The sequence below is a fragment of the Lontra canadensis genome, unplaced genomic scaffold (genome assembly GCF_010015895.1).
Source record: "Lontra canadensis isolate GAN:19392208 unplaced genomic scaffold, GSC_riverotter_1.0 scaffold148, whole genome shotgun sequence".
Classification (NCBI taxonomy): domain Eukaryota; kingdom Metazoa; phylum Chordata; class Mammalia; order Carnivora; family Mustelidae; genus Lontra; species Lontra canadensis.
Window position 1 is genome coordinate 1,428,520 of NW_022631142.1, and position 26,930 is coordinate 1,455,449.

Here is a 26,930-nt window from a genome sequence, read left to right on the forward strand (position 1 = left end):
GTTAAATAAATTACAGAGAAGCAGTGAGATACAATGGAAAGAGCATGAACTGTGGAGTCAGACAGACCTGGGTACGAATCCCGGCTCCAACATTTACTAGCTGTGTGAACTTGGGCAAGTCAGTTTATTTCTCAAAGCCTCAGTTTCCTCATCTGTAAAACGGGGGAAATTATCTACCTCGAAGGTGGTTTTAAGAATGAAATGAGGCCTCAGTAAATGTTAGTTCCCCTTGCCACCCAAAATGAGTGTCTAAAAGCTATCCTAGAACACATTTGTTAACATTGCTTTACAGAAAAAAGTGTGTTCTAAGTGCCCCCAAATTACAATTAACTTGTACAACACAACCCATTTATAAATTAGATGTCCACTTTTATTTTCTAGTGATACAAAGATATCACCTAATGGAAGAGATATGAAAAGACAGAGGAAATGAGATCAGTAGCACCAGCTGCACATTGGTTCCAATGAAAAAAACTGCAACTCTATGGTGTATTAACTTCTTCCAAAAATTCAATACAAAGCACTTTTAACTTTCAGTGACATGGTTTTTGTGATATAAAATTACTGAATTTTAAGTAAATTTACTTACTTAGACATCTGAATGTCTTCTAAAATGAAAATGCTAAATGCTTTTACATTTCAAATACTATTATTGCTAATATATTTATACAAAGAATGACACCATACGTTTATCAATACTACATACATAATTTAAAATACATTCACCACTGCAAGAAAATAAACTTCTACATCTCTTTCCAAACACTAACTCTTACCTCCGCATTTTCATGGCCTTCCAGGGTCATACAAATATCCAGATCACTATCACGAAATCCAAATCCATTCTTAGAAGAGCCAAATAAGCACAGTCTTGCCTTTTCTAAGTAAAGAAAAACAAAAGTAAAAAGTTTTATAATTAGCAGGAAAGAGGAATCTTCTATTACCCACTAATGGACTAACACAAGATGATCTTGTCTACTTTTATGGCTTAAATACCTTCCATTGCCAGATATACTGAGAAATTCCCAAAATATTCAACTAAAGCCCAGATCTCTTACCTAAGTTCCCACAACCCTTGTTTCCAACTGCTTTTTCCATTTTTCTACAAACATCATAAAATTAACAAGTCAAAACTAAGCCTTCAGCTTTTTACCTATTCTCAGCAAATAGTATCTTTATCTACTCGACTGCTCACGGCACCCCCTCTCTCAGCTTCTACATCCAAACAGTCACCAAGTCCAATAATTTCTTTCAACTTAACTATCTCATAAATCCATCTACTTTTCTTCATTCTCCACATCACTACTAAGAGTAAAGTTCAATATTTGGAGATTTATCTTTTGGAAATGAACGAGTTTTTTTCAGGCACAATTCCAATAGTTTTTACAAATATCACCTTAATACATAGACTTAATTCTCCCAAAGTGAGTGATTAATCCATTTGATATAAATTATGATAGGGTTATCTTTTCATATTTAGTGTCATTCAATAACAGGTAGCACTTCAAGCAAGCTGTCACTTAACTGGATTGGATTTCTCTCACTATTAATTCTTTAGATTATATATTTAGTTAAGAAATTCTGCATTTTCGAAACCTAATTCTCCAATTCAGTTCTGATGTCCAACTTGAAATTTCAAATGGCAACTGAGAGACATAAAAGAAGCTATGTTCATCAGCAAATAAAAATGTGCATGAGTTTAACATAACAGACTTAGATTTGGTCAGTACTTTACATACTAACAAATATAACGGAATATGGAATCCTATAGTATATAACAGATTATCTTTTACAAGTACAAATTCATTCTGATGTATAAATCAACTCTTTATCCTTTTCTAAAATATGTGGCCACATAACCCTTGATTCTTCACCTCTGTACCCCAAATCCCAAATCTACTCCTTCTGCTATTTTGCTATCTCAATTAAATAATATCACCCAACTACTGAGGTAACAATCTTGAAATGATCCTTGACTCCTTTTTTTCCCTCACATTTACCATGTAAAACATCAGCAAATCCTACTGGCTCTACAGTCAAATTATGTCCTATTTCTGACCACTTCTAATCGACTCTTCCAGAACACTGTATGTCTCATCCGAACTTATGCAACAGCCTCCTAAATTGTTCCCCTTGCTTCTATTCTTAAGGACCTATACTTCATTCCCTCAGATCATGTCACTTAAGTGTTAAAACCTTCCAGAAGCTTCTCATTAGACACTCAAAATTTAAAACCCTCTACCAATACCTATAAGGCTAATGACTCAATCTCCAGGCTACCTCTCAGACCTTATCTTTCTGTTATAGTCTACCTTACACATTCCACTGCAGCCACATTGATGTCCTGCATGGACTTCAAACATGACAAACATAACTCAATCTTGGGGTATCTGTACTTGCTGTTCTTACTCTCTGGAATGTTCTCTCCTTGGATATTCACATAACTTGCTCCCTCACATTACTCATGGCTCTCTTCAAATGTCACTTTATCAGAAAGAACTACCGTAACAGTATAGAAAACTTCCCCATCACTACCCTTTTAACTCCTACATTTTAATAGCATTTATTATTTCCTGATACTATATTATATACCTATTTGTTAGCTAACTATCTGTCTACCCTTCTTAATATAAGCTTTTCAAAAGCAGTTTTCACCTTTTGTATTGGTACTGTATTCCCAGCGCCTAGAATAGTACCTAAAACATAACATTCAATGAACACTTTAAATAGAACTCAGACTAGGTGGCTATAATAATAAAAGCAATCAATTTTTAACATATGACATACCATCATATTCTTTTTGAATAAACTTTTCCAAGCCAATTAAAATTTGCTCCCTGTTGTGTTGTTCAGAAAAGGGTGGTGATAACTCATCTAAGTTAAAAAAAAGAAAAAGGAAAAAGGAAAAAGAAAAGTAAGGAAAATGGAATCTGAAAAGGTCTTCAATTTTTTACTCTAAACTCTTTACTTAAAATTTCATTATTTATTAACTTCTCTGACTTTAAAATCATAAATGTTACTGGGGAAGGAAGGGGCAGGGGACAGCAGAAAAATAATTTTTATAGGTTTATGTATGTTTCACACACGATCATTTTCCCTATGAAATACCTACAAAATATATTTACCTCTATAAATTCTTTAATATTGTTTTCTTCAGACGTTCTGCTCTCTTCCCATATGCTTGTTTTTCCTTCCTGTAAGTCTATACTCAATATTGTTATGTAAAGCACCTGACCCATTCAAACCCCAGTTTCCTCAAATGCCTGGTCAAGATTCGTATCTTCCCTATAAGATGCTTCCATCCACAGCCTTCAATGACTTAAGTGAATTTTCTTATTCCCTAAAGCACTTGCCAGTTTATAGTAGCCATTCAATTTTCTAGTTATTTCATTTATATTCATATTATTTTTCCAAATAAGACAACATAGTCTTAAGAATAGTCTTTTTTTTTTTAATCTCCTCCTCCAGACTCACCCCCAAGAGTTAATACAGTAATGGGAACAAAGCAGTAATTTACAGTAATGAATTAAACTAATATTCAGCTTTTGAAAAACAAATGTAGCATCTGGGATTGCAAGTTGAATACAGGTATACTTCATACCTCATTTTACTGCACTTCACTTTCTTGCCCCAGATACTGTGTTTTTTTTTTTTTCACAAATTGAATTTCTGTGGCAACCCTGCACTGAGCAAGTTATCAAGCACCTTTTCTCCAACCAGCATTTGCTTACCTTATGTCTGTGTCACATTTTGGTAATTCTCATATTTCAAACTTTTCACTATTACTGTACTTGTTATGGTGATCTGTGGGATCAGTGACCTTTGATGTTACTACTATAACTGTTCTGGGGTGTCACAACTGTACCCAAATAAGACAGCAAACTTAACCGATAAATGTTGTATGTGTTCTGAATGCTCCACTGACTGGCCATTCTTCCCATCTCTCTCCCTCTCCTCAGACCTCTCTGTTCTGAGACACAACACTATCAAAATTAGGCCAACTAATAACCTTACAATGGCCTCTAACTATTCAAGTGGAAAAAATATATATCATGTCTCTCACTTTATATCCAAAGCTAGAAATGATTAAGCTTAGGGAGGAAAGCATGTCAAAAGTCAAGACAGGCTGAAAGCTAGGCCTCTTTCACCAAACAGCCTAGTAGTGAAGGCAAAAGAAAAGTTCTTAAAGGAAATTAAAAACGATACTCCAGTGAATACCAGCATGAGAGGCACCTGGATGGCTCAGTCAAACATCTACCTTAGGCTCAGGTCACTATCTCAAGGTCCTGGGATCAAGCCCCTCATTGAGATCCCTTCTCAGGGGAGCCTGCTTCTCCCTCTCCCTCTGCAACTTCCCCTGCTTGTGTTTTCTCTTTCTCTCTCTCTCTCAAATAAATAAATAAGAAAAAAAAAATATGAACATGAAATAGCCTAACTGCTTATATGGAGAAAGTGTCAGTGGTCTAAATAGAAGATCAAACCAGCCACAATACTCGCTTAAGCCAAAGTCTAATTCAGAGCAGGGCCCTAACTTTCTTCAATTCTATGAAGGCTGAAAGAGGTGAGGAAACTACAAAAGAAAAAGTCTGCAGGTAGCAGAAATGGGCTCATAAGGTTTAAGAAAAGAAGCCACTTGCATAACATAAAAGTGCAATGTGAAGCAGCAAGTGACAGAGTAGATCTAGCTGAGATATTAATGAAGATGGCCACACTAAACAACATATCTTCAATGTAGACAAAACAGCCTTACACTGGAAGATACCATCTAGGACTTCTATAGCTAGACAGGAAGAATCAATGCCTGTCTTCAAAGCTTCAAATGGCAAGCTGACACCCTCTTGTTAAGGGTTAATGTACCTGAAATCTTTAAGCCAAAGCCAATGCTCATTTACCAAACCGAAAATCCTAGAACCGCTAGGAATTATACTTAATCTACTATGCCTGTGTTTTATAAATGAACAAAGCCTGGATGACAGCACAACTGTCTGCAACATGGTTTACTGAATATTTCAAGTCCAATGCTGAAACCTATTGCAGAAAAAAAGATTCAACGTTACTGTTCATTGACATTGCACCTGGGCACTCAAGAGCTCTGGCAGAGATCTACATTAAGATTAGGGTTGTTTTCATGCCTGCTAACCCAACATCTATTTATTCCACAGTTCATAGATCAAGGAGTCATTTCAACTTTCATGTCCTATTAAGAAATCCATTTGTGAGATTATAGCTATCTCTTATGTATCTGTGTAAAGTAAACAGAAAATCTTTTGGAAGAGGAGTCACCATTCTAGATACCATTAAGAACATCTGTGATTCATGGGAAGAAGTCAAAATAGCAACACAAACAGGGGGAGTTTAGAAGTTGATTCCAACCCTCATGGATGACTTCGAGGGGTTCGAGACTTCAGCAGAGGAAGTAACTACAGATGTGGTGCAGAGCCGGAGAATCAGAATAAGAAATGGAGCCTGTAGATGTGACTGAATTATTGCAATCTCATTAGATGACTTGAATGGATGAGGAGCTGTTTTTAATGGATGAGCAAAGAAAGTGGTTTCTTGAGATAGACTCTATTCCTGAAGATACCGTGAAGATTATTGAAATGACAACAAAGGATTTAGACTATTACATCAACTTAGTTGATAAAGTTGATAAGCAGAGTTGGTAAAACTGACCCCAATTTTGAAAGAACTTCTGTGAACAAAATAGCTACCTAACAGCATCACGTGCTACAGAAACCATTCATGACAGAAGAGTCAATGCGGCAAACTTGTTATCTTATTTAAAGAAACTGCCACAGCCACCCTGGTCAGTCAGCAGTCACCAATACTGAGGCAAGACCCTCTACAAGCAAAAAGATTACAATTCACTAAAAGCTCAGATGATGGTTAATATTTTTTAGCAATAAGGTATTTTTTAATTAAAGTAATTGTTTTTCTTTAGATATAATGCTATTGCACACTTACCAGATGTCAGTATAATGTAAACATAACTTTTACCTGCACTGGGAAATGAAAAAGTTCACTTGACTCACTTTATTGCAACACTCATTTTATTGCGATGGTCTGGAACCTAACCCACAATATCTCTGAGGTACACCTATAGCTGAATTACAGGTGATTTTTTTTTATTATTATTTAAGTGGTGAAAGTATTCTGTATGATACTATAATGGTAGTAAGTAACACAACGCACTTGTCAAAATTTACAAAACTGTGCACCACAAAGTCAACTTTACAGTATGCAAATTAAAAAAATCATCTAGGAGGTTGGGGAATCTCGGGATGGAATGCAGGCTGTACCAAAATAATCTACATGTGTAAGACAACTTCACTCAAGGGAGTGAGGGAAAAGGTACTAACCTAAGTAACTTTTTGAAAATGAGTGGAGTTTGTAAGACTAAAGGCAAAAGGAATACACATAAGTACTGTACTCTGATAAAGTTATTTCCCATACAGGTATTAGATAACAATTCTGATAATGTTATACAACTGTATTTAAGTGGGACAATTAAATAAAAAAGGAGATGATGACAGCCACGTTTCTCATTGTTGGGAGTGGGAAATTTAAAGCAGAAGAGTCTTGAATGAGCCATATGGTAATGTATTCAAGTTGGAGCCATCAGCACAAAGTCATGTTTAACTTAATGTAAGATGGTCACATAACAGAAATTTTTATAGATACAAACATATACTAAGTATATACATATAATTTTCTCACTCACAGAGAGCCTAAAAGCAACAACGCCCAATAATAGCAAGCACCCTAGCTTCCGGATCATGGTTTCTAATTCCATTCTCTAATAAAAGGAACCAGGGCTCTTTGGAGATATATCTAATTCTAGGACTGGGGTGGAAAATATACATGATGAGCCTGGAGCATCTTGTAGTGCCAGAAAGTAAGGAAGTGTTTAAAAAAAAAACAAACAAACAAACAAATAAACAACCAAAAAAAAAAAAAAACCCCACACACTGATGGGGGTATATTAAAGAGTCCCGGGTACCAAATGAAAGAGTTCCTGATAGCCAAATGTGGAACAATACGAACAACATTGTAGTATTAGATCATAACCCAAAGTATAAAATATCCATGAATTCATAAGGAGATATAAAAATGAATGAATGAATACAAATAAATGTAATGTATTATATCTTAATAAAGCTGCTGGGAGAAAAAAATGTGCCACAATTCAGCTATTCAACTCCCAAGTATTACCCCAGGAAACTTAAAGGATGTATCTGTTACCCAGACCCACACAAATGTACAGAGCAAATTTATTTGTAACAACCAAAATTTAGAAACAAATCAGCAGGTGAATGGTAAACAAATTATGGCACATCCATATAACGAAACACAGCTCAGCAATAAAAATGAATGAAACATTTACACACATCACAACATGGATGAATCTCAAAATAATTACGCTAAACAAAAGCAGCCAGGATCCCACCTCAGAAAAGAGTATATTCTATGTGATTCTATTCATATAGAACTTTAGAAAATACAAACTAATTTATAGTAACTAAAAATGGGTAAGTGGTTGCCTGGCAAGAGGCTGGGAAAGCAAAAGGTAGGGGGAAGATATTATGATGGGGAACTAAATATTATGACATCAGAAGATTTATCTTATCTGAGACACAGCAAGTAATTAAAAAAAAAAAAAGTTTGCTGAGTGAAGGTTTATCCCAGGTAACCATGAATGTTTGTTGAATAAAGGTATGTAAGGCTCTTCCCAAAATATTAGAGCCTTATCTCCCTCTATTACCTTTCTTTTATTCTACCAAATCCAAGGCAATTCTTCTCCCAAAGAAATTATACATCCTATAATTTTGTGCATAATCTCCTAAATCTAAAAAAAGATCCACTCCAGTTAAAATTAATTGAGTTTGTACTGCATTTTGTTTACCACTACTACAGCATATAATATATTCTGCTTCCAATTATGGCAATTTTCATAGTATTATATATCCGTCTAGAGCAGAACTGTGCAAGAGCATTGCAATGATGGAAATGTTCTTCTAGACTGTCTAATTCGGCAGCCATATTTAACTACTAGCCACATGTAACTACTCAGTACTTGAGATATGGCTAGTAAAAACGAGGAAATTAGTTTTTCTTTTAATTAAATTTAAATAATGGCCACCATATTAGACAGCACAGATCCAGAGTCTAAGCTCTTTAAAAGCAACACATAATATGGACTCTGTATTCCCATAGGCATGTACCACAGTGCTGTGCATTTAGTCAGTGTCTGTTGTTGGGTCTCTAAATTATCAAGAAAAAAAAACAAAACAAAACAAAAAAAACCTCTACCAAAACATGTAAGCAAACTGTATTTAAATAAGAAAATAAATATTTAAAACCAAGGAAAGAATCTACTCAGAATAGCTCTAGTAGTAAGACTTACCAAAACATCTTTTACATACTAAATCAAGTATTTCCCGAAATCGATTTGTCATTGGTGGTAGAGGTTTTAGATCAATTTTCCTGAAATCCTCTGGACAATCATTTTTTGAATGGCCATCTTTTTTGCAGATGCTGCATACTATCGTTGGTGGCTATACAAAGGTAAAAAAATAATCTAATAATCTAATAAACTATTGAAGAACTTCATCATCACTTAGAAAGCAGGTCCAAAAAGACTCTTTTATGTAACTCAATTCTGATAACCTGTACTTCCAGGAGGTTTAAAAAAAAACAAGAGAGTATTAATTAAATGCAGTGTTAAATGTAAAAACCATATTTTAAGTCAACCACTTTAACTCTTCTTCCCTACTAAAATGATATTATCAAGATCAGATTTACCCAGAGATGTACGATACAGAAAATACTAGAAGATGCAATAGTATGGGTTAATGCAAACATTTCTGTCAGCTCCCAAGATGAATATTTGCATTAATTTAACCCTCTGAGATCTTTAACGTAACAAAGTAGATTATAAAGAAATTTCAAGTGGCACATTTCATTGCACTCCAAACAATATCTATCTTCGTGGTCAATCAACTATAAAACCCTCACCTGGCTAGTTGGTTCAATTTATTACATTAGGATGATACTCAAGAAACCAAACTGTAGGGATGAACTCAAAAAATTACTTCATACAAGGAATAACTCTTATGCGAGAGCCATAAAGTTAATTGCAAACCACCATTTAAAATGTATTCCAGGACTACCAGCCAGGTAGTTAAAACAGTAATGCATCCCAACTAGCTGAGCAAAACCTATGGTGAAGGAAGAGCATTATTCTTATCTTTATTGTAAAATGCCTAAATCCCAGAGAGCCTCATCCTCCAGGATTACCGTGAACATTTAACCTAGCCATGAACTCTGATGCAAATTATATACAGAAACCTCTACTTGTTGGAATGCTGTGCTATGAGCTAATTAACAATACCAAAGGAATTTTATTAGCTTTTCAAAACTTTTTTAAATGACATATTTAAATTCTAGAAAAGGAACTTCCAGAGGGAAAAAGTATAGAGAACAAAATTGTAAACTGCAGTTATATAATTGAGGCTTTTCTAAAAACCCGCCATTTAATTCATTCAATTCATTCTTTCAACAATCCATACGTCCTAAATACTGCAACCTAAAAAAAAATGCAATAGATATATCCTTACAAAGAATGAAGAAACACAGCTTAGTAATTAGAAAAATTTTAAAGCTTGTCAATAACTAGTTATTGATAAAAACAATAAAACTGGATAACTTTCTAGGTTTTCAAAAAAATATTCTACTTGGTTTACACATGATCTATATAATCTTTCATCTTGGGTGCTGATATATCAATTATGTATACTGTATTTGAAGCTATGTGACTTAGTTATAACTTTCTTTCATTAACAAAGTAGTTGCTGCTTCTTTTCTGTTACTGAGGTATTTTGATTTCCATAATTTATTAAGTTAAAGTTCAGACTATAGCACTTTAAAAGTAGAAAAGTTAAGACTTCGTTAATTTATAAAGGATATGCCAACACCCAAAGAAAAGCTCAATGGCAGAGACAGAATCTGGACTCTTCATATTTTTGGTTCCTGATCTTAGTTTCTGCTCATCTATCTTTATTAAATTTATATTCACTCACCCCATGTCAAAAAAACAAAACTTTAAAGTAAAATACTATTAGAATTCACAAACCTTATATTCTTCTTTGTGGAAGAAAAAATAAACATAAATAAAATTTTAAAATATTTGCGGCCTCTGCCAAACTGATTTTCACAAAATATTTGATGAATCCTTTTATATGAGAAAGTGAAATAAACCAACTAGTAATAAAGAGTTTTGAAACCTTTTGGGGTATTATATACATTCCTTAAAGACAACTACAGAGAAAAATGTAAAAAGGAAAAGTGAAAATATACACCAAAATGTAACAGTCTACCATCACAGAGCTATTTTTACATTTCTGAATCTAAAAACTACAAATATAGTTGTTAAAAAAAAAACCCCACAAAATCTTACAAATTGTTTACAAACTGTATCCTACCTTGCCAGAGGTTAAAATAAACTTATCAAAAACATAATATAATTCCTGGGTGGGGTGGTTATCATCATCATTAAGGTCAGAAGCATCTTCTGTAGCTTTGCAGTTGCAAGAGGTAGCAGATGTGTCAGTGCTCACAATGAGATGTGAACTCTCTGTTTCTGTATTTGACCTGCAGTCTGTACCAACAGAGTCATCTGGGTGAGGGGATTTATAATCAATGCAATTACACTGGCTGAGCTCCTTTTTTAAACAAGTTTCTGAAGGTGCTAAATCATCTTGTTTCTTATTTGATTTTGGCTCTAATTCACTGCCTTCACTGGTAGAAAGACAGGAAAATTCCTGTCCAAGTTCAGCCAAATCTAGTTCATTTACCAACAAACTGTTATCTTCAGTAATACATCTCTGCGATGTACATTCCATTTCATCATATTTATCAGGTTGACCTCTTTCTGCATTTATTTTTTCTGTGCTTTCTCCAAGTAGAATGCAACAACTGGATGCCATATTGTCAGACTTCACTGGTTTCTTATTGCTTATTTTCACCTTCTCTTTCTTCATGGAATCCACTGTAGATTTATTTCCACCCTTCCTCTGAGGACAGGCAAAATACCGATAAGCTGCCCTGAATCTCTCCACAACATATTCATAAACAAGCTGGCTGTTTAAGCTCCGTGCAACATTCCTCTTGACTGAAAATGGATCTAGTGAGAAAGGAAATGGTCAGCTGCTAAGTATCTACTAACAAACTACAATTCCAAGCTTACTCAAACAGATATGAACTGCTATACTGTCAGCAGAGTACAATTTCCCAAACCTTTCCTAACCTAAAGTCTAAGTGGGAGTTCCTATAAAATGAGTATGGGAAATACAACAGCAAACATCTTTTTCCTTTGTTTCTATCATAAAATAAAAATGCTAAGGGGAAAAGAGAAAAGAATAATAACAAGGGTAATTAATGAGAGGTTGGCCAAGGACACCAACTCAGTAATTTAAAAATTTCAATGATAAAACTGGTAAAGGCATACTGTTATGCCTTCCTAGGCTGTCATTAGGTGAAATTTTTCAAGCCTCCAGGACCCATTCATAATTTTCATCTCGTCACAATATTCTTTAGCTACATTCTCTTTGCAATTTAAGCAAAAAATAATAATAACCTAAAATTCTCAAAGCTTAAAGTTAAAAAATGTGATTTTAACATTTAATTTCAGTGAAATCAGAAAATTAAAGGGAGAAATAAGGAAAAATAAAAAAGCAGGAAAAAAAGAGATCTAAGAAAGTAACATTTGGGGTGCCTGGGTGGCTCAGTGGGTTAAGCCTCTGCCTTCTGCTCAGATCATGATCTCAGGGTCCTGGGATCAAGCCCCGCACCATCGCATGTGGCTTTCTGCTCAGCAGGGAGTCTGCTTCCCCCTCTCTCTCTCCCTGCCTCTCTGCCTACTTGTGATTTCTCTGTTACATAAATAAATAAATCCTTTAAAAAAAAAAAATTAAACCAAAATTTAAATTTGGTCCAGTCTAAAATGGGTATGCTGAAAAGGTTTATATCAACTACATCCTCATTATTAAGAAAATATAAAACACCTTGAAAATGCTTAGCAGTTTTTGGATTTTATAAGCCTTAAATACAAAAATTTAATGTAATATATATAATAATATAATATAAATAAATACAAAAAACAAATGACACCCAAAGATACACATTTTCTCCACTACTGAAGATCACCAAGTAAAAGAATTAACAGGCAGGCTTCAGATTGTTAATGTTTGGGTATCTGTTATTTTTGCTGTTATCTAAGTCCACAGGCTATCACCTAAACCCAAATATTTTCGCTCTCCTTCTGGAAGAGGAAAAAGAAAAAGACGAGAAGACCAATTATGATAGCTACAAGCTTTAGAGCTCATTTATTTACTATATGTAAGTGTATAAGATTTAAGTACATTTTTGAGCGTGTAAGAGTATCTGTGGGTCTACAGAAAGCCAACAGAGGACAGGGAACAGAAGAATATATTGTCTAAACAGACTACAATGATGGACAGAAATTCAGTTCCCAATCTGTAAAAAGTGAAATGCTGCATGATATAAGTTTTCTAGAAACCGTTTTATTACTTTGCACTCTAAAATCTTAATATTCTTGGGATTTCATGTGAAACTTTTTTGTCAACAATTTTTTTTTCCCAAATCAATCTTTCTTCTCTTTGGCTTAGCCATATTTAACAACTGAGGCACTTTTTTTTTTAAATGTTTTTGAAGTATAGCTGACAATGTTACATTATAGTTTCAGTTGCACAACATAGTGATACAACAACTCTATAGTTAAGCTGTGCTCACCCCAAGTGTAGCTATCATCTGTCACCATACAACTCTAACATCAGTGATTATGTTCTCAATATACACTCCAGTGACTTACACATTCCATAGAGATGAGGTACTTTAGAAGACAATGGAAAAACCAGATTTTCAAATTACATTTTAACATAATTTTATGACAGAAACTTACAGGAATATTCTAAGACTATTTTTAGTAACTTCTCTATTCTCCTATATTTTTGAAATTTTTCAAAAGAATTAAGAAATATAAATAAAGGCATGTAATAAGCTAATAACCCAAACAATATATTTATAGTTTTGAAACCTTAAAATTATTATTAATCTTATAAAACTATCATGACTTGATAAAGAATTTACTTGGCATATATAAGGACAACCTAGTGGCATATACAGTGCTACAAAGCCAGAGATTGAATTTATAACACTGTATTAGAAACAAATGATGAGTGGCACAAAAACATACTCTCCAAATGAAATATATCATCTCACCTTCAATAGCTATTCGCCTTTTAGGCCAGTTTTTGTTTTCTCTTGTTAAAATATCTTGTATCCGTACACATATGACATATTCTTCCAAGGCAAAATCCAGTGTGTAAAATTTTAGCAGCTCTAACCACAACTGCCCCAAGGATACCTGATTTGGTGTTCCCAATGTTAAAGGAGACTGGAAAAGAAAAAATACTTTTCCATTTAGGTTTCACAGAACTAGAGAATCACTGAATTTTCATTTTAAAAGATCTCAGACATTACTTTTCCAAAAACTGAGGCATAAAGAAATAACTTACACAGCTGGGAACACAGTCCTAGTTCACTGACTCCAAGAATTTTATGTTTTTTTCCATTAAACCAGTGATTCTCAACCTTGGCTATATCAGATCACATTGGGAACATTAAAAACACTAGTACCTAAGCTCCATAACATTCCTACCTCCCATACCCTTCCCAAGATTTTGATTTAAGTGACCTGGGCAATGGACTGGGCAATGGGATCTTTAAAGCCCCCTAAGTGATTCTCCTGTGCAGCCAAGGTTGCAAACCACTGCATAACAATTACTGCAGCTCCTAGTTCTGGTAATTACTTTAAAAATCTAAGTAAGTGCCCTGGGCTTTCAAAAGCCAATTCCTTCATTCAGCAAACATTTATTTAGAACCTACTATGTCCCTGGCACTGTACTGGGGATATAAAAAAAATAATGAGCGTTCACACTTAAACATAATGGTCACTCTGCATCATTCACTCTTTTTAAGTGTTGCACATACAGTTACTATTGCTTCTAACAACTCTATAAGGTAGATAATACAGGGCAAGGATTTGACTCAGGACCACCTGGCTACTGAATTCATGTTGCTACCTACCATACTGCCACTCATATAAGGAGAGATCCTACTTCACAGAGTATTAGGAAAGGAAGAGACAATTTAACAATTACAGTACTGTGTGCTAACATGGGCCTCTAAATTAGGGGGGTTTTAACAAAAGAGATAATATCTGAATTCTAAAGGAATTAGCTAAAAATGACCACTAAAGAACATAAACAGTCATCCACTCATTCAATTCTACGACTATTCATCCAGTGCCTACTATGTGCCAGGCACTTGGGCTATATCTGTGAAAAAAAAACCTCGAGATCCTTGCCTTACTGGATTTTCCCTTCCAGGGGAAGAAGATAGCAAAAAACAAGTAAATTACATAGCAAGTCAGAAAAAGCAAAGTGCTGTGGAAATGAAAAGAAGTTGAGTAGGTTTAGTAAAAAACGAATCGGAAGTATGGGAATATGACATGGTTTCAGTGTTAAACAGCATGGTCAGGACAGGATTTTGTTAAAAAGGTATGATTTGAAGAAGAGGGAAAAGCATTCTAGGAATAGGGAATAGATAGAGCAAACACACTAACTAGACGTGTTACTAGCTTTAAAAATAAAACCATGAAAGCTAGAGTAGCAGAGAAAGGGGAAAAAGAGAAGAGAAAACAAAGGACTAGTCAGTAAGGACTCCTCAGTTTGTATTCTAAATTAAATGAGGAGCAATTGAAGCATTTTGAGTGTGGAGAGAAGGAAGGACATGATATGACTTAAGTTTCCGAAAAACCATTTTGATTGTTGTGCTGAGAACAGACTATAGTTGGCTCCTGAACAACATATGAGTTAGGGGCACACAGACCCTTATGAGGTCAAAATCTGCATATTAACTTTTGACTCCCTCAAAACTTAACCACTGATATATGCTGTTAGCCAAAAGGCTTACTGATAATGTAGTCAACGAATACATATTTTATATGTTATATTTATCATGTACTGTATTCTCAGAGTAAGCTAGAGAAAATGTTAGAAAATTATAAGAGAAAAATACATTTATAGTACTAGACTATATTTTAAAAAAATCCACGTAAGTAGATATGCACAGTTTAAATCCATGTTATTCGAGGGTCAACTGTATAAAGAACAATGGTAGATACAGGGAAACTCATTATGAGACTACAGTAGTAATCCAAGTCAAAGATGATGGTGGCTAGGACAAGCATGTTAACAGTGCAGGTGGTGAGAAGTGGTCAAATTCTAAATATATTTTGAAATAAAAATAACAGGATTTCCTGACAAACTTGATACAGGGTATAAAAGAGAGAAGTAAAAGATGACTCCGAGGCTTCTGACTGACCATTTGAAAGGACAAAGTGCCATCAATTTAGATGTGAACACTGCTTGTGGAGAAAGAGGAAGACCAGTAGTCCAGTTTTCGGCATGTTAAGTTTAAGACATCTATTAAGACATCTAAGTAGAGACATTAAAAAGGCAGTTGCATACAACTATAGAATTCAGGAGTGTGGTTTGGCTGAAGACTTAAATTAGAGAGTATTATACAGATAGTATGTAAGACCCATGCAACTGGGTAAGATCACCAAGGGAGTGCAGATGCAGAAGAAAGGCGAAGGGATCAGGGACTGAGCCCTGGAGCATGCCAACATTAAGAGATTCAAGTGGAAAGGAGAAACCAGTGACAAAGACTGAGAAAAAATAATCAGCCATGGGTGTGCTATCCTGAAAGTCAAGTTAAGAAATTTTTCAGAGTAATCCACTGGTAAATATTGCTGATACATCAAAAATATAAAAATTGAGAAGCAACAATTGGATTTAGCAACATGGAAGATAAAGGATATTGACAATACAAATTTTGGTAGGTTGATGAGGGTCAAAGCCTGATTACAGTGACTTAAGAGGAAACCGATATTGGAAATAATGAATATCAACAATTCTTTCAAGAAGTTTTACAGGTAAAGGGTACAAAGGAATCGCTGGGAAGGGAAATGATATCCATATTTTTATTCAAAATGGGAGAAATAAAAGCATGTTTGCTTATAGATGAAAAATTGCTAACTTAAGGAAGGAAAGAGAAGAAGTGCTAGAGCAGCGTTCTAGAATAAATAAGAATGGATGGGATTAAATACCCAAGTGGAGAAAATTAGATAGCAACTTGGGAAGTTCCTTTATGAAAGTAGGCATCAAGGCAGACTATGTGAGATAGCAGCAGGTGGTGGTGGGAGTATGGAGAAGTTCTCTTGATTTCTTCAGTTTTATCAGTGAAGTAAAAGCAAAATCATTAGCTGAGTATTGGTGGTTTGAGATGAGAGGAAAAAGAAGTCTAGGGAAGTGGGAGAGTTGAAGGGACTAAGAATGACTGTTCAGGGAACTACATATAATTCAGTATAGCTAGAGCAACCATTTCAGTAATGCTTTTATTTCTGTAATAATATGTCTACTTCAGAAGACTACATACTTCTGGAGGACACAATCCTTGGATATTCATCTTTGGTTCCCTAGCCCTCAAGATAATGTCTGGCACATAGCAGGTCCTTAATAAATGAATGTTGAAGATTAAATAAGCAAGCCACCCCCAACAGAGGAGGAAAGGGCCTTTATTTTTCCACCAATCTGGTAACATAATTCCCATATGCTAAAGTTGTGATCACAGCCCAACTCCTGAAGGAAATTTTCCTTGTCTAAATAAAAAAGATACAAAGAATTACCATATGCTAAAATTCAAACAATATACATCTTCCAAAATGAGGTACAAATTCATTAGGGAATCTCAGTACTGAAAAACTAAACCAGATCAACCCCTCACTTTACAGATGAGGAAAATGAGGCCAAGAGGCTTATGCAGTCAGTCAATCTACTATTAAAGAGCAGCTTCAATAGAAGGCATCACAAATTCTACAGATAGAAAAGCCAAAAACAAAAACAAAAAAAGCTTACTTTGCCATGTTTTTCCTTCATGGCATTACTTTGGTTGTCTGTGTCTGTCTTCTTGGTATCATCTTTTGGTTGGTCTGCCTTAGCTTTGTTTTCCTCAGCAATTGAGTTTTTCTCAGTTGCACTACTTGAATTACATTCCCACTTCACAAACTTCTCTTCTACTATGCCCTTCAGCTGAAAGTCATCCATTCTTTTTGGGTCAAAGCCTTCAATCTATATAAAAAGGCATTCCAAATTGGTAGTGGAAAAATTATTTAAAAAAACAAAACAAAAAGATGGACAAACAAACAAACCAGAATTCCGCTTAAAATGTTTGAACAGAGTACTCTGTCAGAGCAAACTACACATATATACAAGCACATATACATCACAAATTCATGCTTACCCAAGTTCCAAGTAAGCAAGGAAGAAGAGGGGGTTTTCTTTGTTGTAGAAAAAACATCACCATTAAAGCAAAACAGTAGGAAGGGATTCCACCATCAGTTTGGGAGTCAATATAGCATAACTGCAAAACAGAAGGGGAGAAAATACTGCCATTAGCTTTAATTTTCTTTGTTCCCCTCATAATTTTGTTTTCACTATGATCACTCACCACCCTGAAATAACTGTTAACACATTGGTGACAATCTTTCCATTCATTTCTTTATTGCATATAAAGTCACATATATATTTTAATGGAATTAAAATGGAATGGAGTTAAATGGAATATCATACATAGTGCTTTTACTGTGTACACATTTTTAAAAATATTTTACCTTGCCTTCTACTTCTGCTTCAATGTTAACGATCATCTATGAACTCTTACATCCCTTTTTCTATACTCTAATAACCATATACAAATACATTCCTATATATTTCTATTTTCTATATAAATGCAGGAAGGATTTTGTTTTATGTCATTCTCTTACCAAAATTATGTATTATACACATCTGTGTATAATATTCTTCTATTATTATTCTTCTCCCTTAACAATGTACCAACAAAGTTCCTCTAAGTCAATTAGTACAGATATAACACATTTATTTATTTATTTTCCTAGCATTCTTTTAAATGCTTAAAATTATAGGTTATGATCTGTATGGCTACTTAATAATCTTCCCACCCAAGGACATTCACATTGTGTTCCCAATTTTTGCCACTTTAAGCAATGCTGTTTTATCCTTATATGCATTTCCTAATTATTGGTGCTTATTTATATGAGCTATTTTCCCAAGAATGTGTTTGCTGGATTTAAAAATGTGTGCTAGAGGGGTGCCTGGGTAGCACAGTCAGTTAAGCATCCATCTCTTAGTTCAGCTCAGTTTGTGGTCTCAGGGTCATGGAATCAAGACCTGTGTTGGTGTCTGTGCTTAGCACTGAGTCTGCTTGGGTTTCTCTCTCCCTCTTTGCCTCTCCCCACCCCTGAGCTCATTTGTACTCTCTCTCTAATAAATAAATCTTTAAAAATAAGTAAATAAATAAAAATGTGTGAAATACCTAATTTCTAATAACAGTTTTCCAAAATCACTACAAAAATTCCTCTTTTCACCAGTTAACATGAGTGGTACATGTAACACTTCCCAACACTAAGTATTACCACTTTTAAAAAAATGCCAAGGGTGGGGGCCTGGGTGGCTCAATTGGTTAATCTACTGTCTTCCTCTCAGGTCATGATTCCAGGGTCCTGGGATCTGCCCACACAGGCCTGCATCTGGCACCCTGCCAAGGAGGGAGCCTGCTTTTCCCTCTCCTTCTGCCACTCCCCCTGCCTGTGCTCTCCCGCTCTCCATCAAATAAATAAATAATAATCTTAAAAAAGAAAATGCCAATGTGATACAATTATCTAAAAATTACTTCAATTTGCATGTCCTCAATGTTAAGATATTACATAATTTTTATATGCTTACTAACCATTTAGATTTGCTCTTTTCTGAACCGCCTATTGAATCTTTTGCTAATTTTTTCTATTTGTACGCACTGCCTATCAATTTACATTACAGTTAATAGCCCTTTAAATCTGATACATGCACTTGGACAATGTTATTTTTCCCAATCTGCTTTTATTTTTAAGGAAGCTTTTATCATGTAAAATTATTTTAGGAATTAGTAAAATTATTTAAGGAAGCTTTTATCATGTAAAGTATATTAACGTGTGTGTATATATAGTTAAATAGGCTTTTGCAATATAGCTTCTAGGTTTCCTATCATGGTAAGAAAGTATCTCCAAACCATAGCATATATACATACTCTTAAATTTTCTCCAAAAATTTTGATTTTTCATTTAAGTAGAATTTATTTTTGCACTTTGTGTCCTAAGGATTCAACAGTATTTTCTTCAAGAAATACACAGTTGTTCACTGAAACTAATAATACACTATATACTAATTAACTGAATTTAAATAAAACAAAATTAAATTTAAAAATAGTTAAAAATAAATTAAATTAAAAAATACAGTTGTGACAGCACCATTTACCAAATAAACCATTGTTTTATTACTGAAATGAAATATTTTATTTTCTCATACATTAAAATTTCATTTACACTAGGATCTACTTCTGGACTTCTGTTTCACAAATCTATTTGTCTATTCCTATGCCAAAGGCACATCCTTGAATAAGCAGTTTCACAGTCGTAAAGTAGATCCCCTTCACTAATGTTCTCTTTCTGAATTCTTCTGGGTACCCTCAAACATTCTTCCATACTAATTTTAAGACAATTTTATCAAATTTTTTTAAATTCTGGGTATTTCTAATTGAAATTACCATACATTTGAAAATTAAGATGACTTTACATTTTAAGGGTACCATCTCCTTATCTAAGAACTTTGTATCTTTGCAGTTTCCAAAAATTCAGGAGTTTCATTAATTACTAACTTCCCCTAAACTCTCATAACCAATACTTCTACAAGTCTTACCTCCAAAACTTATCCCAAATCTGTCTACTATGCTTCACATCCATTCAAACCTAGCACAGACCATTATCACCTCTGGCTGATCTACTACAGCAGCCTGATTAATGAGTTCTCTCCTTGTACTCTTTATCCCAGAAAAATCTTTTCAAAGCATAAATCACATCAACTCATACACAACTTTTAGAACTGCTTTCTCACTGCAATTAAAATCCAAATTCCTGGGATGCCTGGGTGGCTCAGTCAGTTTAGCATCTGCCTTCAGCTCAGGTCCTGATTCCAGGGTCCTGGGATCAAGTCCCACATTGAGCTCCCTGCTCAGCAGGGAGTCTGCTTCTCCCTCAGCTACTCCCTCCTCCCCGCCCCCCATGCCTGCTCAGGCACACACCTTTTCTCTCTCTCTCTCTCTGACAAATAAAATCTTAAAAAAAAAAAAAAATCCAAATTCCTTACCAATGAAACATTCACTCTCACTTCATTCCAGCCACTCCTGTCTTTCTTTCTGGTCTTACAAGCTCATTCGTACCTCAGAAGCTTTTTACTAGCTATCCGGGATGCTATTCCCTGAGACTTTCCCCCTGAGACTTTCAAGTGGCTGGTTCCTGCTGGTCTGAGTTTACATATCACTTCCTCAAAAAGACCTTCCCTAACCATCTGGTATAATGCTACTCTCTTATCACATCATCTCATTTTTACAGCACTAAAATCTATCAGATACTGTGTTACTTATATATTTATTTACTGGCTGATTCTTCCACAAGTATGTAAGCTTCATGACAGCAGGACTTTATATATCTTTAGATATTTCAAGCACCTAGAATAGTGTCTGGCACACAGGAAGTATTCAACAAATGTTTGCTGAATAAATGAATTTGTTCAGATTTCATTTTTACATTTCAATAATACAATTTTCTTCCTGTACCATTTTTTATTAAATTTATTCCTTAATATTTTACAATTTGTGTCACTATCGCTAAGGAATATTTTTCCATTTCCACTCCACCAGGTTATACCCATGACAGAAAAAAAGCTACTGATTATTGTATGTTTATATTGTAATTTGTCATCTTACAAATTCTTTCTTTTTAATTCTCTTATAAATCCCAACAGTTTTCTTACTAAAGTTGTATAGGTATACAATCATATCTTTAAAAAATTTTTGTTTCTCCAATATTTACATTATTTCATTTTCTTATTGCATGTTTAAAGCTCCCAAAACAATTACAACATTACTAGCGAACATCTCTATAATACTCCTAATTCTAACACCTACTGCTTGAGTAATTCACTGTTTAGAATGTTTGTTATTTTTTTAGTAAACAGTCTTCATCAATTTCCTTTACTAGTTTACTTAGAGGGGTTTTTTTATGAAAAACATGCCTTTTCAGCATCCATGTTTTTTCTGCTTCAAACTGTTAATATAATAAATTGTATTAACAGATTTCCTGATATTAAGCCATTATTATACTCCTGAAATAAACCCTGTATAGTCATGGCATACAACCTTTTGATACACTAATATACTGTATTTGTTATATTTCATTTAGACTTTTGCATCTACAACTTTTGCATCTAAGACTAGTCTATACTAGATTTTTTAAAAATTTGTTTTCATTTTTTATTTAGGTAATAAAGATAATAATCACTAAAGTTTAATGGCTTGGTAAATTTAAGAATACAGGAGCTCCTGGTTGGCTCAGTTGACAGAGTAAGACTTATACTTGGGGTCATGAGTTCAAGCCCCATGTTGGGCATAGAGCTTACTTGAAAAAAAAAAAAAAAAAGAATACAATTTAAAATGAAAGGATAAAAAACGTTTATAAAAAGAGCCTCAGGGGACGCCTGGGTGGCTCAGTTGGTTAAGCAGCTGCCTTCGGCTCAGGTCATGATCCCAGCGTCCTGGGATCGAGTCCCACGTCGGGCTCCTTGCTCTGCAGGGAGCCTGCTTCTCCCTCTGCCTCTGCCTGCCATTCTGTCTGCCTGTGCTCGCTCTCTCTCTCTCTCTCATAAATAAATAAAATCTTTAAAAAAAATAAAATAAATAAATAAATAAATAAATAAATAAATAAAAAGAGCCTCAGGAGCACCTGGGTGGCTCAGTGGATTAAGCCTCTGACTTTGGCATGGGTCACTATCCCAGGACCCTGAGATCAATCCCTGCTTCAGGCTCTCTGCTCAGCGGGCAGTCTGCTTCCAGCTCGCTCTCTGCCTACTTGTGATCTCTGTCAAATAAATAAATAAAGTCTTTAAAAAAAAAAAAAAAAAAAGGAGCCTCAATCTTTCCACTAGAATAAATTCCCATTTATCCAGAGTCCTAGGACAGGAGGTATGCTGCCTAATGACTAAATCAAGTTAATTAAAAACATTTTGGTAACTGTAAGGAACTGTTCATGTATGCTGTTAACACTACTGAACATCTCAGAGTAACAACATTTAGGAAGTTTACAAGAGAGTTTTTAAAACACAGGGAGCATCTCCTAGCCAAGCCGTGGAATCAACCTAAATGTCTATCAACAGAGATAAAGAAAACTTGGTACACACCTACAATGGTATCTCATTCAGCCTTAAAAAAGAGAATTCTCCTATTTGCAGAAACATGGGTGGACCAAGAGGACATTTTGCTAAGTGAAAGAAAACAGACACTGTAAGATAAATGCTAATCTCCGTTACATAGAATCTAAAATAGTCAAACTCATAAGAGTAGAGCTTAAAATGGTGGTTATCAGAGGCTGGGGGAGAGGGAAATGGGATATATTTTGGTCAAGGGATACAAAATTTCAGTTACATAAAATGAGTAAGTTCTGGTGATCTAATGTATACAGCATGGTGACCACAGGTAACACTACCATACTATACACCTAAAATTTCCTAAGAAGGTACATCCCAAGTGTTCTCACCACACACACAATAAAGATAACTGTGTGAGGTAACAGGTTGGTAATCATTTCACAATTAATACATGTATCAAATTATCAAGGTTTACACTGTATTTTTTTAAAGATTTATTTATTTGTCAGAGAGAGCACAAGCAGGGGGAACAGAAGACAGAGGAAGAAGCAGGCTCCCCGCTGAGCAAGGAGCCCTATGCAGGACTCAATCCCAGGATCCTGATCATGACCTGAACCAAAGACAGAACCTTAACCAACTGAGCCACCCAGGCATCTCAAGTCGTATTTATACATACAATAAAAAATAAAAATTAAAAAGCCCAGGGATCTCTTTTTTCCTTGTATGAGATTATTTTTTTAATTACCTACCAGCTGGTCCTCAGACCTTTTTAAATTTAAATATAACTGGCATACAATGTTACATTAGTTTCAGGTATACAACATAATGATTCAACAACTCTACAAGACCAGTGCTCTAACCCCTGAGCTATGGAGCCTGATTCAACAACTCTATATGTCATGCTATTCTCACAAGTATACCTACTATCTATACCCACCAATACTATTATAGTATTATTGACTACACACACTATGCTATACTGTTCACTAATGTAATTTATTCATATCATACCAGAAACCTATACCTCCCATTTCTCTTCACCCATTTTGCCCATCACCCTACCCTCCTCTCCTCTGGAAACCACCAGTTTGTTCTCTGTATTTGTGGGTCTGTTCCTACTTTTTTTGTTTTTTAGATTCCATGTAAATAAAATCACTGTGTTGGTCTTTCTGTAACTTACTTCACTTAACATAAAACCCTCCTTGTCCACCCCTGTTGTCACAAGTAGCAAGATCTCTATACACACTCACACAGACCTTCTTTATCCACACTTGTATCAATGGACACTTGGGTCACTTTCATATCTTAGGCTATTGTAAATAATGCTGTATAAACATAGGGATACATGTATCTTTTCAAATTAGTGTTTTCTTTTTCTTTGGCTAAACACCCAGTAGTAGAAATACTGAATCAGATGTTATTTCTAATGTTAAATTTTTGAGGAACCTCCATACTATTTTCCACAGTGGCTGCACTAATTTACATTCCTACTAATAAGAGGGTTCTTTTTACTCCACATCCTCGCCAACACTTGCTATTTCTTATCTTTTTGATACCAACCATTCTGACTAGGTGTAAAGTGCTATCTCACTGTGCTTTTGATGTGCATTTCCCTGATTAGTGATGTTGAGCATCTTTTCATCTGTCTATTGGCTACCTATATGTCTTCTTTGGAAAATGTCTCTTATTTGGTGTTTTGGTGCTGTACTGCAGAAGTTCTTCATATATTCTGGATAATAAGCACTTATCAAATATGTCATTTGCAAATATCTTCTCCCATTCAGTAAGGTGGCCTTTTTGTTTTGTTGAGGTTTCCTTCACTGTATGAAAACTTTTTATTTTGACATAGTCCCAACAGTTACTTTTGTTTTTGTTCCCTTGCCTAAGACATATCTAGAAAAAGGTTGCTAAGACCTAAGTCAAAGAAATTACTGCCTATGTTTTCTGGTTTTATGGTTTCAGGTCTCACATTTAGGTCTTTAGTCCTTTTTTAAAATATTGTATTTATCTTATTATATTTATTTATTATAATATTTATTATATTTATTTTTATTTTTATATTTTTAATTTTATTTATTTATTTGACAGAGAACAGGCACACATGCACACAAGCAGGCAGAGCAGCAGGCAAAGGGAAAGGGAGAATCAGACACAGGAAGGCTGATGCAGGATTCCATCCCAGGACCCTGGGATCATGACTTGAGCCAAAGGCAGATGCTTAAGTGACTGAACCACCCAGGAATCCGGTCTTTAATCCATTTTGAGTTTGTTTTTGTGTAAGGTATAAGAAAGTGGTCCAGTTTAACTTTCTGAATGTAGCTATCTCCAGGGATCTCTTTCAGATGTCAAATACTGATAAAATTAATTCTTCTATTAACCACAAAAACTGGCTCTCAGTCAGGAAATCTGACTATAAGAGACTGATAAGCCTCAAGTGTTTTTGTCTTTTGTTTTTATTTATTTGTCAGACAGAGATCTCAAGTAGGCAGAGAGGCAGACAGAGAGAGAGGAGGAAGCAGGCTCCCTGCTGAGCAGAGAGCCCGATGTGGGGCTCGATCCCAGGACCCTGGGATCATGACCTGAGCCAAAGGGAGAGGCTTAACCCACTGAGCCACCCAGGTGCCTCAAGCCTAAAGTGTTTTAAGAGGCTTTATTAAAAAACTATTTCCTACTACTGGAATGCTAAAAATATAGCTACTTAGGAGAAGACGACAACCAGAGAATAGTCAACAGTAATCTTATTAGATCAGTTACAAGAATATATTTATAAACTGGAATTTTTCTAAGGCCTCAAGGTATAGAAAATCCATGCTTTATTACAAGATGTGCAATGTGGCTTAAAACTTCAAGATAAATAAAACTGTTAAAAAAAAAATCTTTGAGGGACACCTGGGTAGCTCAGTCGGTTGAGCATCTGCCTTCGGCTCAGCGCATGATCCCAGGGTCCTCGGACAGAGTCTTTCATTGGGCTTCCTGCTCAGCAGGAGGCCTGCTTCTCCTTCTGCCTGCTCTGCATGCTGCTCCCCCTGATCGTGCTCTTTCTCTGACAAATAAATAAAATCTTTTAAATAAATAAATCTTTGAGGGACACCTGGGTGGCTCAGTCGGTGAAGTGTCTGCCTTTGGCTCAGGTCATGATCCCAGTTGCTGGGATCAAGTCCCATATATCAGGCTCCTTGCTCAACAAGCGAGCCTGCTTCTCCCTCTGCCTGCCATTCCCCCAGCTTGTGCTTTCTCTCTGACAAATAAATAAATAAATCTCAAAAAAATAGTAATAATAAAATTTAAATTTAAATTTAAAAAATCTTTGAGAGGAAAAACATACCAGGAATTATTTTTTAGGTTTCTTACAATAAACTCAGAAAATGAAAGCCATAAAAAAAGCTCTTTGTAACTAACACAAACTGCGAAAAATCAGACACACTGTTCTGTTGGAAATAGGAAAGAACTACTCTGCAACCCGCTTTGTGTGCACATTTACTGTCCTCCGTTGACTGGTACATTTAGAATCAATGTAAGTTTGAGCACTCTTTTCTAAGAGCCACTTTAGAAAAGAAAGTTTATAGATCACATCCCACCCCCCAATGAAAATTACTTATTTGAGTATCATTTATATTCTTCTACCAAGTCTACTGACTTGAATAAGAGAATGTCTGTGAGAAAACGGACACTATTTTATGATAACCAGAAAATTATGGCATAATTAAGAAATATCATCCAACTGTTTATTCTTTCATCCCTTACGAAAACCATAACCTTCCCAGAGCTGATACACTGAGCTTCCTGAATGACAGCTATGTTTCATGTACCAGTCTCATCACACACTCCGAGAAACCTTGGTTACTAGATTTTTTGCACCAGTTCTTATTTCTGTTGACTTACTGTTGTTTAAATACTCTCAGTTGCCAATTTAAAAAACTGTGTAGCATTTCAGAGTTCAAAGTACAGTCTCATGCATTATTTCATATCACCTTTGACATAATTTCTCCAGATGGAAAAATTGAGGCTCAAGTGAAATGTTTTGCTAAAAATCACATATTTATGAAAACGAGAGTTGGAATTGGTTTATTCCATCTCATAGTACTAAATCTCTATAGTATGCTAGGCACAAGGGATAATGAAATAAACAAGGAGAGGTACTCACTATATCCCTCAGTCTGGTTCAGTGCTCCCAGCCACTTCCAACGGTTAAAAATCCCCTTTCTGAAGAAATTGGGCCATGCATATATTCAATAAATACTTATTAAATGCACACCAAGTGCAATAAAATAAGCAGCACTAGGACCATCAGTGAATAAATAAAACAGTTTTCCTCACTAAGTTCACAATTTTCTTGGAAGAAAACAGATCACAAACAAATAAATGCATGTATGGCAAGTTCTATGAAAAAAATAAAGCAAGGTAAAAGCAGGGAGAATGATGGAGGCAATGCTATTTTATATAAGGTGATTCAGAGAACTCTGACAAGGTGAA

The 26,930-nt window shown here is 35.0% G+C and overlaps 1 protein-coding gene across 12 annotated transcripts in view; it reads right to left on the bottom strand.

The window, feature by feature from the left end:
* TUT4 (terminal uridylyl transferase 4) overlaps positions 1-26,930 on the bottom strand; it is a 125,928-nt gene that overhangs the window by 32,293 nt on the left and 66,705 nt on the right. For 11 of the 12 annotated variants that reach the window (XR_004381086.1, XR_004381085.1, XM_032844186.1 and 8 more), the window contains 7 exons: positions 17,446-17,565; positions 17,061-17,273; positions 13,300-13,474; positions 10,482-11,182; positions 8,405-8,555; positions 2,788-2,874; positions 777-880 (listed from right to left, as the gene is read on the bottom strand). Coding sequence is in view for 10 of the 12 variants with exons in the window: in XM_032844186.1 (XP_032700077.1) it covers positions 777-880; positions 2,788-2,874; positions 8,405-8,555; positions 10,482-11,182; positions 13,300-13,474; positions 17,061-17,273; positions 17,446-17,565 (1,551 nt within the window). In the remaining 2 variants the exon portion in view is untranslated. The remainder of the gene's footprint in view (positions 1-776; positions 881-2,787; positions 2,875-8,404; positions 8,556-10,481; positions 11,183-13,299; positions 13,475-17,060; positions 17,274-17,445; positions 17,566-26,930) is intronic. The other variant, XM_032844193.1, reaches the window with a different exon arrangement.